This window comes from Schistocerca americana, chromosome X (assembly GCF_021461395.2).
Source record: "Schistocerca americana isolate TAMUIC-IGC-003095 chromosome X, iqSchAmer2.1, whole genome shotgun sequence".
NCBI classification, from domain to species: domain Eukaryota; kingdom Metazoa; phylum Arthropoda; class Insecta; order Orthoptera; family Acrididae; genus Schistocerca; species Schistocerca americana.
Window position 1 is genome coordinate 557,961,481 of NC_060130.1, and position 17,301 is coordinate 557,978,781.

General features: G+C 37.5%; 1 protein-coding gene across 2 annotated transcripts in view; it reads left to right on the forward strand.

Annotated features, from left to right (window-relative positions):
- Positions 1-17,301, forward strand: part of LOC124554888 (chloride channel protein 2) — a 532,144-nt gene that overhangs the window by 349,321 nt on the left and 165,522 nt on the right. For both annotated transcript variants that reach the window (XM_047128564.1, XM_047128563.1), the window contains exon 6: positions 6,274-6,399. In XM_047128564.1, coding sequence (XP_046984520.1) covers positions 6,274-6,399 — 126 coding nt within the window. The remainder of the gene's footprint in view (positions 1-6,273; positions 6,400-17,301) is intronic.

The following is a 17,301-nucleotide window of genomic DNA, read 5'->3' on the forward strand; positions in this document are numbered from 1 at the left end:
GCTTCTTAAGTGTATAGATTGAAAATTAGGGACAAAAGATTACATCACTGTCCTACCTAAACTCTTTTTAATCTGAGCACTGATTTCTTGTGCTTCCATTCTTGGTGTTCACTTTGTTTCTTCTGTATGATGTATATTACCTGGCTTTCCTTATAGCTTACTCCTATAACCCTCAGAATTTTGAACATCTTACACCATTTTACTCTGTCAAATGCTTTTTCCATGTTGACATGCCCTATGAAGTTGTCCTGATATTTCTTATGTTCTGCTTTCAATATAAGACACAGTGTCAGAATAGCCTCTCTGGTGCCTTTACCTTTCCTAAAACCATACTGATCATCATCTAGCAGATCCTCAATTTTAACAATATTATGAAAATGGTAGACTGCTACTCACAGATTTTTATTGTGAGTAGCAATCTATCTTTTTCATAGTATTTTTGATGTTCCAACCACGACTTCCCATTTTTAGATCCTCAGTTTTCTTTTCCATTCTCCTGTATATTATTCTTGTCAACAATTTAGATGCATGAAGTGTTAAGCTGATTGAATGATAGTTCTCACTCCTATCTGCCCTTGGTATTTTCAGGATCATGTGGATGATATGTTCCAAAAGTGTGATAGTATGTGTCCAGTCTCATAGATTCTACACAACAACTTGAAGAGTCATTTGGTTGCTGCTTCCTTCAATGATTTTAGAAATCCAAAACAAATGTTGTCTATTCTTTCCATTGTATTTGATTACAAGTCTCCAAAGCTCTTTTAAACTGTGATTGTAGTACGAGATTCCCTATATTTACCATCTCAACTCCTATTGCATCCTCCATCATGTCATCAGACAATTGTTCTCCCTTGTAAGAGGCCTCCAATGTAATCTATCCACCTATCCACTCTCTCCTACATTTATAGCTGTGGAATTATGATTGCATTCTCAATGTCAATGCCCTTGCTTTTAATTTCACTGATGGCTTTGATTTTTCCATGTGCTGAATTAGTTCTTCTGACTGCTATTTCTTTTTTGATTTCTTCACAATTTTCGTGCAGCTGTTTTCTTTGGCTTCCATGCATTTCCTATTTATTTCATTCCTAATTAAGCTATACTGCAGTATTCCTATCTTTCCTTGAATGTTTTTGTACCTCCTTTTGCCAATCAGTTGAAGTATTTCTTCTTTTATCCAAGGTTTCTTCACAGTTATCTCCCTTGTACATATGTTTGTCCATCCAGCTTCTGTGATTATCATACAGAGTTGATAGTGAAGTTTTATCTTTGATAGACAACAGTCAATAGTTAAAATTTATCTTTGATAAGGATTATCTCTACCAATCACACCCACTTTTCACAATATTTATGTTGCACTCTGAAGCCCAATATCTGAATCGGCAATACTCAGCATATCCTTGAGACCCTCTGAAGATGTACAATGCAGTTCTGAATTTTAAGAAAAATATGAAACACTTCCTTTTGTAAGCTTTATAACGTTCCCCTGAAGTATTAACATGTTCGTCAAGTTTTCTCCATCAAAAAGTAAAGCAAATGCTCCCATATTCTCTCATTAATGCTTGTTTCTCTTATAGTTTACTAGTCAGTCACACCTCTTTCTTCCTCCTTCTCTTCTTCACTTGTGTTCTGTCACATTCATCTTTCTCTCCCCATTCCATTTCATCTTTCAGTTCCATTGCTGCCAGTGCCCACAGTGTAAATCTAACTGCCTATAACTGGTCTTTCTTGTTCTGATTTTCATGAATGAACAAAAGCTGTGTATTTTTCTGCTACGCCTACTAATATTTCCACAGTTTAAGTCATAATTATTTCAAAGTGATGGATTTCGTATAAGATGTGAGTCATCTTATGACACACATGACATAATGACTATCATATCCTGATGGCCATAATATTGCCAAGATAAATAAATACACAGCAAGTAACCAAAGTGCATTGTTTCCAAGGATGTTGGTAGATAGAGGGTAGTGTGTCATAAGTAACTGGGCCTGATAGGCAAAGACAAATTTCATTTTCCAATTTAGGACCCATAACTAAGCTACCAGCATCATGTACATTCTTGGTTTGAAAAACTCTATTGGCAACTGTAATGGAAAAGTCTGATCTTTGTCAGTTGATATATTATTATCACAGAATGCAAGGAATATTTTGCTAAGGTATATGAGGTCATTCATCTAAAACTTACACTGTAAATATTGTGGAAGTGGAAAATGCTATTATGTGTGGCTTTCACAGAATGGAATGGTAGTCAGAGGCTCATATTGTTAGCCAATCAACAGATTGTAATAATATTTATAAAATGTATTTTTTGCACAAACATACACTATTTTAAATGGAACAATGCCTACTGGCATTAAAAAACTAAAAGTAGGGTAAATTATAATGTCAGTGATGTTTGTTGTGGGATTCTAGTGCTAGTCATTTATGAGATACTGTATTTTGAAAAGTTGCCACACCGACACTTGTATAATACCTGTGGTAGCACACACTAAAGAACAACACAAATGCATGCACAAGTTATGTAGATTCTGACCACTAAAAAGACAACTCACCATCACAGGTTGCATCTCTGGCAGTGGCAATACACACTTCCAGTCTGCTATGGAATGACTGCTGCACATGTGCCAGTATTTCAGCAGAGGTGTTTGATCAGGCTGGAGTAATACATCATTGCATATCACAAGGTAGTTGATATGTCCTTATAGACAGCATGTTTCAGCTTTCTCCACAGAAAAAAAGTCTACCAACATCAAATCCAGGGAATGGCCCAGCCAAGGTACTGTTCCTCTACATCCTCTGCAACAATTTTGAAACAATTCATAAAGAAATAGTGTAGTACTTCATGCACTATGTGCTGGACAACCATCATGTTGGTACCACAGGTTCCTCCTAGTCTGCAGAGGAACATCCCCTAGTATCCATGGAAGATGGTCTGTTAGGAGACTGCGATACTTGTGCATGTTCTGTGTTGCATCTATGAAAAACAGGCCAATGAGCTGATGGTCAGTATCCCACACCACATGTTTTCACTCCATAGATGCTGACATTCCATCTGACAAAGCCAACGGTGATTGTCGACAGACCAGCAGTGCATGTTTCAGTTGTTTATCTCGCCATGATTGATAAATGTGACTTCATCACTATACTAGATACATGATACACATGGAGTATCCTGTCTTAATGCCAATGTACAGAAGTTAACACGATTCTCATAACCAGTTCCGTGCAGCTCTTGATGGAGAGAAATGTGATAGAGATGGAACCTATGTCGATGGAGAATGCATAGTACACTTGCTTGACTAATGTCATTTCCTTATGCAACTGGAAGGGAGAAAACGTTCAAATCAACTGCAACAGCAGCAAGAACATTGATTTTTTCCTCTTCTGTCATCACTTGTTTCCTTCTAGTATATTGCCTAGATGCTACACTACCATATCATAAATAATTGCCAAGATGGTTGGCATCTATTGGGATATCTTGCTCCATATGCCATACAAGAACAAACTGCATTTCTCCTATGCTCTATATACACCATGAGCATGTTGGCTTTTTCTGCATTGATAAATCCCATCATCTATTCATGATCTGCTGTTTGGTCTGACATACACTAACTGACTAGCAAATCACAATGCACTCAAGGAGCACAGAAGCACACCATAAGCCAATAGAACAACAGTGTACCTAGCAACTACACTGGTTGAATGGCATAAACAAATGTCAGTGTGGAAACTTTTCAAAATATGGTATCTCATAAACAACTCGCACTAGAATCCTGCTGCAAACACCACTGACATTCTAATTTATCCTACTTTTAATTTGTTTATGTCAATAGGCATTGTTTCATTTAAAAAAGTTTATGTTCACATAAAAAATACACTTCCTATGTACTATTATAACCTGTTTATTGGCTAACAGTAAGAGTCCCTGACTACCAATCCATGCTTTGAAAACCACACATGAATAGCATATTCCATTTCCACAATATCTGATGTGCAAGTTTTAGGTGATTCAGCTTGTATAAAAGTCTTCAGGCTTTGGTGTCATCACAGTAAATTTTGCTCTAGTGCAGGCCACCTGCAGAAGCTGCAACTCTGCTGCTCTGGTGCTGTTATGTCACTGCTACAGTCAATTTCCTCCACCAAATAACTGTATTGGTTTAGTAACGAATATCCTAACATATGAAGAACTCGAGAAAGAGGGGGGAGAGGGTGCTAAACTGATGTGATCATTTTGGACTAGATAAATAGGTAGCTTAAACTTTGATCATATGGGACTATTTTGGGACTAGATAAAAAGGTAGCTTATACTTTGATCAGATGGTAGTTTGGAACTAGAGATCGGCAAACTCTTTCATCCTTGGGAACTAGTTCACTGGTGATCACTCTTTTTTGGGAACTGTTCATTTTTACTCGTTCACCGTTTATTTGTGTTTGGTATATGGTGATTGGAGAGGGAAGGCTTGCCCCCCCCCCTTCCCCCCCCCCCCCCCCCCCCCCCCCACCCCCACCGTCCCCAGGGCACAGAGTTTTTATTCATAACAGAATTCTCACACGCTTGTAATTTTCATGATTCCGCAAAACCTCTCAATCAGCCAACTGTAGATTATGCGGCTGATCGCAATGAAATAATACAAGGTGGCGCACGAAAAACCGGCCCCGAGTACAGACTGCCCACCAATTATGCACAATTTGTTGACCGCTATGAGCAGAATAGGTAAACATGTAATAATCAGGCAGTGAATAAATAACAAATAAACTAATGCAAACAACAACTTTGAAGCAATAGTCAATGATTGGTGGGCGATAATGAGCAGTCTAGTACTTGGGGCTGATTTTTCGTGCGCCACCCTGTACCACTGAAATGATACTGTAGAATTTACCATATTCTCTTTATAAAATGTGATACCAGACACTCAGTTATGGAGCACGGGCTTCATTCTATTGTAAGTCGGTTTGCCTTCCATACTAATGAACACGCTCTTTTACATTGTATCAAAAAAGATGGAAAATGGCTTCTCACATGTGCCGTGCCGACTTCTTTGCATGTGTAATAACAAAAGAATCTTGCCTTTTTACAAGTATTTCTTCTGCTTTTTATCAAAATAGTGAAGTAAGCTGATATACCGTTTTGTTACCTGAAAAGGTGTATGTATTACATACCATGTAATTTTATGTTATTTACATAATTATAAAATACATTTTAATTACTGGTCATGGATGCTGAATAAAATATGAAAAGAACAAGAAGTTCAGAGTTCAAAAAAGATTTGAAGCAGATCTAGAATGGGTGTGCACAGTGAACAAAACAAATAACAACTCAACACTGAACTAACTATGAGCAGTCGGCAGTGGAACTGTGACAAGTGGCCACGCGAAGAAGGACAGAAACGGTACCAAGGCTGGAATGAGATAGGCTGATGTGCTGTTGCGGGAAGCAAATCAACCATTTCCTGCTCCCAGGAACTATATGTAGAAAGCCACGACTGAGACCGAGACAGATGGGAAAGGGACTGAGGCTGGAACTAGACCAGCCAGTGTGCTGTTGTGGGAATGAGACCAACTGTTTCCCATTCCTGGGAACTATAAGTAGAAATCTGCAACCAAAGTGAACTATGAAAGACTGTTCCTTAGAATTCGTTCTGCGCCCATTCCGTTCATCTTGATGAACCGTTCCTTTGGCCCCATTAGTTCGCGAATGACCCATCTCTATTTGGAACTAACAAAAGGAGTTACAAAAGCATGGATGTTGGTAGCTGGTGAGCATCTCGAATAAAATTTGTTTCATGTCAGAGTCAAATATTCATCAAAAAGCAAACCACCATATTAATTCTTCAGAATTGACATACATTTCTTGAGGACTGTTTGGCAGTGGTAAAGGAAGTTTCTGTGATAAAATTATGCAAAAAATGTATTGAAGTAGAAAGCTGGCCTCAGTAATTAATTAAAACATGAGAATCTCCTCAGTACCTGGTGTTGCATGTACTTATGGATTTTATATGTGTCTCAAGCATATAGGAGAAGGTAACACAATTTAAGCTGTAATGTGAAATATAGAATTTTGGATGGGGAATCACTAAGATATTTGCATAGAAGTCACTGTCAAAAACGTTATGCAGAAATATTTAAGTTCTTTTACATCTTTAATCAATGTCCTTTTCTTGCATTATAATGTTTATGCGATTTATTGTCTGTTACATAAGTATAATACAAATCATTATTAGTAATTACTAAATATTCAAATGTTTTATATTTATTTCATTTCATGTTTTGCAGGAGTGTTGTTCAGCATAGAAGTAACAACAGTCTACTTTGCAGTTCGAAATTATTGGCGTGGTTTCTTTGCTGCAGTATGTGGAGCTACTGTTTTCAGGCTTCTAGCTGTCTGGATGCAAAAAGAAGGTGAGCTTAATTATGTGATTTGACTAATAGATACTTGAGTTATAGGAAAAAAGCAAGAATCATTTTATAGATGACTAGTGCTGTTTTTTCCATGCCACAAAACTTAATTTATTCTTGAAGTATCATACTTCAAGAAATTAACAGTATAACTGTAAACTGTTCCCCTGATCTGGGCCAAGTGGTCTTATGAGCTGCAGTGTTGCTGTTAATTTTTGCAGTAGAGGTGTATCAGTGAATAGACTCTGACTGATGAAGGTTAACACTTCTTCAGCGTAAAAAGTTTTCTACATCTGAAAAAAGTTAATATTAATTAGAACTAATTATATGTCATAGGTTTCAGGAGCTTTTCCCAAATTTAACTCACTATTACTACTAACTACTAAAGCTGCTGCTGCATCTTAACAGTCTCTGCTTCAAACATGATGTAAGTGGTAAGTGGTAAACTACCGCTATGAAAAAAAGCTCACAATTTGAGAAAATCAGCAGCTATTTAATGACACAATGTCTTTCAGTTTTTCTATTAATGACATGAAAGGCAAATAACTTAGAACTTGGGATAAAAGTACAGCTAGGATGAAGTAACTGTCTGAAAATTGTTTTCAGAGATCTTGGGAATTATTTACCGAGTTATAATAAACTGGGACATGAAGAACAAACTAGGGGCTGAACTGCAGATTTTTGTATCACCAAAGAGAGGACAGCTCTTTTATAGCAATATATTTTGTGTATAATGATTGAGATATTCATCTGAATAAATTCAAGCATAAACAGAGCTAAGGCCATTCTCATGATTAATATCACATTATTAACAAACCACTGAATATAGTGTAGTATATATAGACAATATGTTGGAACTACTTTTATATAGTAATGTGTGCTTGACATGTACAATCACTACAGATCATTCTACATGCTTGAAACTAGAGTATGAACTGTACAATGGGTCAGTTAAAGATTAAGTGAATGAGGTGCCACATGAAACATAGTGATTTACAGGCTGAAATAATGTTTGGAATAGTATTAGTCATAGTAGGGACTCTTGAGAAATGTGCAGGCATATAATGAATGTACTGAACAATGTAGCTTACCTTTTGAACTAGTATTCTTTAAAAGATGAAACATTTACAGTATGCATATTCTTGCTTGTAAACACCCCACCACACACACACACACACACACACACACACACACACACACACACACACACTAATACAGTGGACCAAATGGTGAATCAGTTACAAAAAACTCTAGTGACTGGAATTTTTGAATAATGTGAAAGTGTATGAGAAAAATGTTTTTCACATTTTAGTGTTTCTTTTCAACTCTGCTTATTTGACTAACTCAGACCTGCATAATCACATGTAAGATATTCTGCCTCCACTAGTATTACCAAGCAACACAAGTATCTCCACTATACAGTTCATATCCGTTATGTGCCAAGAGATCTCTCCTGTATATCTTTGGTCCTAACAGAATATAAATTTACTTTCATATGGGCTCCATGTGTTACAAGTTTCATCAAAATACAAGGTACTTCTGAACCTTATAAACATAGTTTAGGCCCATAAACAGACATCATGGCCCATATGTGCAGATTGCATACCCTATCAAAATCTTAAAATAATATTATCCTGCTAATGCAAAATAAATAAAATTGTTCATGCATACTCCCATAAGGTTTTGATTTCCATTACTAGTTAGCAGGCACAGAGTCTTAAATAGGCTTTGACTCTGTAAAACTGTAAGTACTAGCTCAAAACCATCATTTGAGGCAGTCTCAGAAGCTACTAAGTATATTTGTGGGGCAACTCCTGCATTACCAAATTTTTCATCTTGTGGCCCAGTCTTGATTCTGGGTTTGAAATGATGTTCCCTGTTTATTAATTATTAAAGCATTCTGTGGGTTATTTTATTTCTACAGCTACATATATGTGACTACTCTGCAATTAACACATAAATGCCACCTTCAGACTATTTCTTACCATTCCTCTCTCGAATAGTGCATTGGAAAAATGAACATTTAAAGCTTTCCCCAAGAGCTCTGATTTATCTTAGTTTGTTATGCTGATCATTTCTTCCTCTGTAGGTTGGCACCAATAAAATATTTTCACACTCAGAGGAGAAAGTTGGTGATTGAAATTTTGTGAAAAATCTCACTGCACTGAAAAAATGCCTTTGTTTTAATGGTTGCCACCCCAAATCACATATGATATCTGTGACACTCTCTCCCCCGTTTCACAATAATACAAAATAACCAGCCCTTCTTTGAACTTTTTCCATGTCCTCGATCAGTCCTATCTGCTAAGGATCCGATTCCAAACAGGTATACTCTAGCAGAGGACATACCCATGTGATGAAGACAGTCTCTTTAGTATGTCTGTTGCATCTTCTAAGTATTCTGGCAATAGAACACAGTCTTTGGTTTGCCATCCCCACAATGTTATCCATGTGATTGTTCGAATTTAAGTTGTTTGTAATCATAATTCCTAGTTATTTAGATGAAATGAAAGCCTTTAGATTTGTGTGATTTATTGTGTAACTGAAATGTAACAAATTCTATTTAGTATTTGTGTGGACAACTCACACTTTTCCTTATGTAGAGTCAATTGCCACTTGTCACACCATATAGATTTTGTGTCTAAGCAATTGGTTTTGATATTCTGGTGAGTATACTAGACAGTAAATGACAGCATCATCTGCAGATAATCTAAGAGGGCTCCACAGACTGTCTCCTAAAGCATTTATATAAATTAGGAACTGTCGAGGGCCTATAACACTTCCTGGAGAATGTCACGTATCACTCATGTTTTACTTGGCAACTTTCCATTGATTGCTATGAAATGTGACCTTTTGGACAGGAAATCACAAATCCATCTTCTTATCACTTTTGTATGTCAGAACATAGATAAATGAGTTAGTAAACATATAGTGTTTATACAAACAAAAACTGTTATGTCATGGAATTGAACTTACTTTGGTCTTGTTGGATTACATGGTGTACAGTGAATGTATGTGTAATGTAGGACATGTCAAATATAGAAAACTTTCATTGTCACATACTTCATAACAATTTTTCTTAAATTTTAACATTATTGATTATAAGTAACAATATATCCAAATTTAATGTGATAACTACTCTTCAATGTTGTAAAATTCCTTTCCCATCTAGTCTTTGAGGTTCTATGAAAACTTAGTGCAATTTTTTAGGCAGACTTCTTAGTAATTTTATACCTGAGTACTGGGGTCCTTTTTCAAGCATTGTCAGTCAGTGGAGGATGCTTCATATGTCATCCTTCCTCTGTGTGTTATGGGTGTGTACACTAGCATTTGTAGTCCACTCTGCACTATCTTTTGTGACATATGTTATAGTTTTATATGTGTACAAGGATGTAAAAGTTAAGATGCCTAGTTTTTTGAAGTAGTTTCAGAAGTCTTTCTTCTTAACATGATCCAGATTGCTTTTTTTTGTGAACACCCTTTTTATTTCTAGGAATGTTTGAGTTTCCCCACACTACCACTCCATACTGCAGGTATGGTTTGAAGAGTCCATGGTATATCGTGCACAAAAGCTGTTTGTCTGCATACCATGGCAGCTGCCTTATTATGAATATGATGGAGCTCAGCTTCTTATGAACAGAATTAATATGTTGTTTTCATTTCAGCTCATTATCCACAGTAATACCGAAGAATCTAGTGGATTTGACTTCTTCCATTCTCATTTCATACACCTCTAAACCCATGTGCACAGCCTTCTGTCTATTTCTGAACACTGCATACACAGTCTTTTTTAGGTTTATAACAAGTCCATTTTCCAGCATACATATTTGCTAACACCACAGCTCAGAGCTGTGGTCATTTTATAGTATTGCATACAATATTTCCTTCTCCTTCTCTTCATGATCTTTATTATTAACAAACAGATTAAATAGCAATGGCCCCATTATGGATTCCTGTGGCGCTCCGTATCTACATCTCCATACTCCACAGGCCACCTGACGGTGTGTGGCGGAGGGTACCTTGAGTACCTCTATCGGTTCTCCCTTCTATTCCAGTCTCGTATTGTTCGTGGAAAGAAGGATTGTCGGTGTGCCTCTGTGTGGGCTCTAATCTCTCTGATTTTATCCTCATGGTCTCTTCGCGAGATATACGTAGGAGGGAGCAATACACTGCTTGACTCTTCGGTGAAGGTATGTTCTCAAAACTTCAACAAAAGCCCGTACCGAGCTACTGAACGTCTCTCCTGCAGAGTCTTCCACTGGAGTTTATCTATCAACTCCGTAACGCTTTCGCGATTACTAAAAGATCCTGTAACGAAGTGCGCTGCTCTCCGTTGGATCTTCTCTATCTCTTCTATCAACCCTATCTGGTACGGCTCCCACACTGCTGAGCTTGAGCAGCGGGTGAACAAGTGTACTGTAACCTACTCCCTTTGTTTTTGGACTGCATTTCCTTAGGATTCTTCCAATGAATCTCAGTCTGGCATCTGCTTTACCGACGATCAACTTTATATGATCATTCCATTTTAAATCACTCCTAATGCGTACTCCCAAATAATTTATGGCATTAACTGCTTCCAGTTGCTGGCCTGCTATATTGTAGCTAAATGATAAGGGATCTTTCTTTCTATGTATTCGCAGCACATTACACTTACCTACATTGAGATTCAATTGCCATTCCCTGCACCATGTGTCAATTCGTTGCAGATCCTCCTGCATTTCAGTACAATTTTCCATTGTTACAACCTCTCGATATACCACAGCATCATCCGCAAAAAGCCTCAGTGAACTTCTGATGTCATCCACAAGGTTATTTATGTATATTGTGAATATAAATGGTCCTACGACACTCCCCTGCGGCACACCTGAAATCACTCTTACTTCGGAAGACTTCTCTCCATTGAGAATGACATGCTGCGTTCTGTTATCTAGGAACTCTTCAATCCAATCACACAATTGGTCTGATAGTCCATATGCTCTTACTTTGTTCATTAAACGACTGTGGGGAACTGTATCGAACGCCTTGCGGAAGTCAAGAAACACGGCATCTACCTGTGAACCCGTGTCTATGGCCCTCTGAGTCTCGTGGACGAATAGTGCGAGCTGGGTTTCACATGGCCGTCTTTTTCGAAACCCATGCTGATTCCTACAGAGTAGATTTCTAGTCTCCAGAAAAGTCATTATACTTGAACATAATACGTATTCCAAAATTCTACAACTGATCGACGTTAGAGATATAGGTCTATAGTTATGCACATCTTTTTGACATCCCTTCTTGAAAATGGGGATGACCTGAGCCCTTTTCCAATCCTTTGGAACGCTACACTCTTCTAGAGACCTACGGTACACCGCTGCAAGAAAGGGGGCAAGTTCCTTCGCATACTCTGTGTAAAATCGAACTGGTATCCCATCAGGTCCAGTGGCCTTTCCTCTTTTGAGTGATTTTAATTGTTTCTCTATCCCTCTGTCATCTATTTCGATATCTACCATTTTGTCATCTGTGCGACAATCTAGAGAACGAACTACAGTGCAGTCTTCCTCTGTGAAACAGCTTTGGAAAAAGACATTTAGTATTTCGGCCTTTAGTCTGTAATCCTCTGTTTCAGTACCATTTTGGTCACAGAGTGTCTGGACATTTTGTTTTGATCCACCTACCGCTTTGACATATGACCAAAATTTCTTAGGATTTTCTGCCAAGTCAGTACATAGAACTTTACTTTCGAATTCATTGAACGCCTCTCGCGTGGCCCTCCTCACACTACATTTCACTTCGCGCAATTTTTGTTTGTCTGCAAGGCTTTGGCTATGTTTATGTTTGCTGTGAAGTTCCCTTTGCTTCCGCAGCAGCTTTCTAACTCGGTTGTTGTACCACGGTGGCTCTTTTCCATCTCTTATGATCTTGCTTGGCACATACTCATCTAATGCATATTGTACGATGGTTTTGAACTTTGTCCACTGATGCTCAACACTATCTGTACTTGAGACAAAACTTTTGTGTTGAGCCATCAGGTACTCTGAAATCTGCTTTTTGTTACTTGTGCTAAACAGAAAAATCTTCCTACCTTTTTTAATACTTCTATTTACGGATGAAATCATCGATGCAGTAACCGCTTTATGATCACTGATTCCCTGTTCTGCGTTAACTGTTTCAAATAGTTCGGGTCTGTTTGTCACCAGAAGGTCTAATATGTTATCGCCACGAGTCGGTTCTCTGTTTAACTGCTCAAGGTAGTTTTCAGATAAAGCACGTAAAAAATTTCATTGGATTCTTTGTCCCTGCCACCCGTTATCAATGTTCGAGTCTCCCAGTCTATATCCGGCAAATTAAAATCTCCACCCAGACCTATAACATGGTGGGGAAATATTTTCCAAATCATCCTTCAGGTGCTCAGCCACAACAGCTGCTGAGCCAGGGGGCCTAGAGATACATCCAATTACCATGTCTGAGCCTGCTTTAACCGTGACCTTCACCCAAATTATTTCACATTTCAGATCTCCGTCAATTTCCTTTGATACTATTGCACTTCTTATCGCTATAAACATGCCTCCCCCTTCACTGTCCAGCCTGTCTCTGCGGTATACATTCCAATCTGAGTTTAGGATTTCATTACTGTTTACGTCTGGTTTCAGCCAACTTTCTGTCCCTAGTACTATGTTGGCATTGTGACCGTTTATTAATGAGAGCAGTTCTGGGACCTTTCTAGAGACGCTCCTGCAGTTTACTATTAGCACATTAATATTGTTATTTCCTGTTGCATTTTGCCTACTCCTACCTTGCTGTGTCTCAGGAGGTGTCTTGTCGGGCCTAGGGAGGGAATTCTCTAACCTAAAAAAACCCACATGTGCACTCCACACGTACTCCGCTACCCTTGTAGCCACTTCCTGCATGTAGTGCACACCTGACCTATTTGGTGGCTTTGGTTTCTGACTGATATGCGTTCCCTGTTGATACATATTGTTTCCTGTTGCATAAGTATAATTGTATCCACTCGCCTGATTGCCCTTGAATTCCATAGTTTTCCAATATCTTGTGAATTTTTCATAGTCAGTTATGTAAAATGTTTTGGAGAGATCGAGAAGCATTGCAGATACAACTTGTTTTTCATCTAAGGTCTGTATAATATATTCTGTCAGACTGGCAGTTGCTGATTCCATAGATTTACTCTTTCTGTGATGGTATAAAAATGTTGTATTTGTCCAGATAATCAACTAATCTATTAGACATTAGCATTTCCAGGATTTTTGAGAAATCTTAACTCTATGTAACTGACCTATAGGTGTTGGGGCCATCCTTATCCCCTTTCTTGCATACAGGTACCACCCTGTTTATCTTCAGTTTGTTGAAATATTCCATCGCTGAAAGAGCTGTTTGCTATGTCCAGCAATGGTGAGATTATTTGCTCACTTACTTGCTTTATTATATGATTTAATATGTCATCATAATTAGCTGATTTCTTGGACTTAAGGTTTTCAATAGTTTTCCTCAGTTCATCTTCTGTGACAGGTTTCAAGAATATGTTTCTGCTTGATTTTTTTGATAACTTAGTAACCTTATCTTGTAGACTATTTCTTTCCAATTTTAAGTTTTGTACCACTTTTATACAGTTGTCATTGAGTATTGTCTACCATCTCTAACCACTGTGTTGTCTATTTCACCGACCTGATACCTGTTTCTTTGTTCAGTTCAGCTTTTTCCTTTCTTTCAACATTAATTGCAATGCATGCTGCCTTTGCCTTGCTTTTTGAGATCATTATGGTGGCACAAATTGCTCTTTCTTTTACCTCTCTTATTATTTTTCTATATTTATTTCATAACATTTTATAATTTTCAGCTGTACCCCTCTGTGTCAGATCCTGCAGCTCCGTTCACAGTTCTATTATTTCACTAGTAATCTGCTTTGCCTGATCGTGCAGCTTTTGTTATTTCTTTACTTTGGGGACTGCCACATCAAAATGGTGTTTAATTGTTATAATAAATGAATCATACTTTTCATTTACATTCTGCACCTGTAGGGTTTAATTCCAGGTTTCCCTGCTTAATATTATTCTAAAGATGTTAATATTTTGATCACTGATGTTCCTGATATCCTTGGTTGTTTGTTTTGGTCCTGATATTATGTCCGTACTTCTGCAGAAGCAGATCAGCTGTCCGTGATGATCAGATATTTCTGTTTGGACTATATGTGACTCATAGTTAAACCTCTTAATATTAGTAACAATGTTGTCAATAACACTCTGACTTCGGGAAGTCACTGTTGTCAGTGAAGTTATTAGTGCCTCCATATTGTATTATGTTAACAATTCTTCAAAATATTGTCTTTTCCCATATCAGTGTTGAAGTCTCCACATGTAATAACGTTTTTCTTCGTATTCATTCCTAGTAAGTTGGTAATTTTTTTCTCAGAAAGATGATAATCTTGCCATTTGGTGATCTGTACACACAAAACAGTCTAAGGTCATCAGTAATTACATTTGTAGGTTCAATGTCTTTTTCTCTAGCTATGGGTAATCTCACACCTTTACTGTTTACAGTCTTTAGGGGCTTTGCAGTTTATATACATATTGAAACTCCAGCACCTTTATGTTAAGATGTACAGAAGTAGCTGGACAAGGTACAGTTCTTTATTGTAAAATTATCTCTCTGACTTTCAGTTGGACCATGTTCACTGATACCTAGTATGTCTTCCACTTAGGACTACATCTGCTTCTAATTTCTTGTTACCAATGTATTGAATATCATGATGAAGTACCTTTATGTAACTTTTCCTTTGCTGACTTACACCTTGTGGGCTGCATTCCGAGAGCATATTCTGTAGTCCCCCCTTTTTTGTGCGGTGCTTGTATTTTGCTTTTTCAGATGCAACAATTTTCCTTGCTTATGATTACTCTGCAGACATCTGTAAACATTCTGCCGAGTGTTACAGACCCTAATCCATTTAAATGCAAGCCATCTTTTCCAAGGCTGTTTTCACATAGAAATTTGTTTGGGTCAATGAAAACTGCCCCAAGATGATCACACTGTTCTTTGACAGCATAATTTATTTTGGAGATATATTTATCACTCACTGACCTCCTTTGCATGATTTTGCGGAGTATCAGCTGGGGTCACACAAAGATACTTCTTGCTGAACGAATCATATTTCTTATTTCATCATTAATTTCTTCTTTGCTGCTGCTTCTTAATGGATTTGTTCAAATGTGTATAAAGATGCTACTGTTATTAGTCTTGGGTTCAGAATCTGGTTTTGTATTCATATGTTTTGAATTTACTATATTTTTAAAATATTTGCCAAGTTGTTGCATTGTAATTCCCTGTCTGAAATTGATTTTGCAGGTGGAGACAGGGATATTTTTCGGCATTGAGTCACCAGTTATTAGAAACTCATTTTCTGTTATTGTATGTCACCATCTTCCATTTATATTTGTCTACAGCTTTCTGGCTTGCTGAGTTTATCATGGCATCGGAAATGCTGGATGTGTTGTAATTTTAAGGATTTGTAGGTGCACATGTGTTTTCGTGGTCTTTCTTTACAGTCATCACTTCTGTTTTTTTACTGTTTCAGTGTCACTTTGTAGTACCTTCATAATTTCTTCATCGACAGCCATTGCATGTCGATGGAAAACCATCACTGATGAATTTCAGATTTGCATTCATGCACTTTTTGTTAACTATAAATTGCACTTTATGCGTAAAACACATTTCATCACTTGATTTTTGCATTCCCTACACAAATAACAGTTTATTTTTTGCCTTTTTAATGACAGTGAAGTATCCCTACACTTTCCTATTGATGCCATCTTATGAAAAAAATGTGTAGTGATCTAAGGGGTTTACAGGCAGTTTTCTTGATTTACACAAATTTCAAGTTTCAGACAATGTTTACAATACCAAGTTGTACAAACGAATGGGTTATTTTTAGATGATATTTTACTTTTGGATAAAAAGAAATAAGGGATAAATGCCTTTGAATTCCTTTCCCTTATTTAAATTCTGTGGAAATCTTTCAAGTGACATCATAATTTTTGCTTGAATGTAGACATGGTTTCTATGTTCTTGAGTTCATGGAAATTTATAACAAAATATGCATCCAGCTGTTTCAGTATTTTTGTTGCTATTTCAGTGTACATGAGAAGTCATCATCGCATGTAATGCTGGAATTTGTACATCTCTGTGCAGAAAAACTGAACAGTTCACTATTATAAATGTAACTGCAGTTCTTTAAGTCTATTTCTACAGTATTGTGTTTGTGCCATGTTTCCAAAGCACCTAACAGGTTTCTTCTGCAATCTCAGAAACATACATTTGTATACAGGGTGTTACAAAAAGGTACGGCCAAACTTTCAGGAAACATTCCTCACGCACAAAGAAAGAAAATATGTTATGTGGACATGTGTCCAGAAAGGCTTACTTTCCATGTTAGAGCTCATTTTATTACTTCTCTTCAAATCACATTAATCATGGAACGGAAACACACAGCAACAGAACGTACCAGCGTGACTTCAAACACTTTGTTACAGGAAATGTTCAAAATGTCCTCTGTTAGCGAGGATACATGCATCCACCCTCTGTCGCATGGAATCCCTGATGCGCTGATGCAGCCCTGGAGAATGGCATGTTGTATCACAGCCGTCCACAATACGAGCACGAAGAGTCTCTACATTTGGTACCGGGGTTGCGTAGACAAGAGCTTTCAAATGCCCCCATAAATGAAAGTCAAGAGGGTTGAGGTCAGGAGAGCATGGAGGCCATGGAATTGGTCCGCCTCTACCAAAGTCCAAAGACTTTTTATCCTTTATGGTATACAGATCACATACTAAAAGCTGAATGACTAACTGATAATGAATGTTAGTAACACATCTCTAGCAGTAACGGGTAAATGAGGATATGTACAAAACTGGAAAGAGC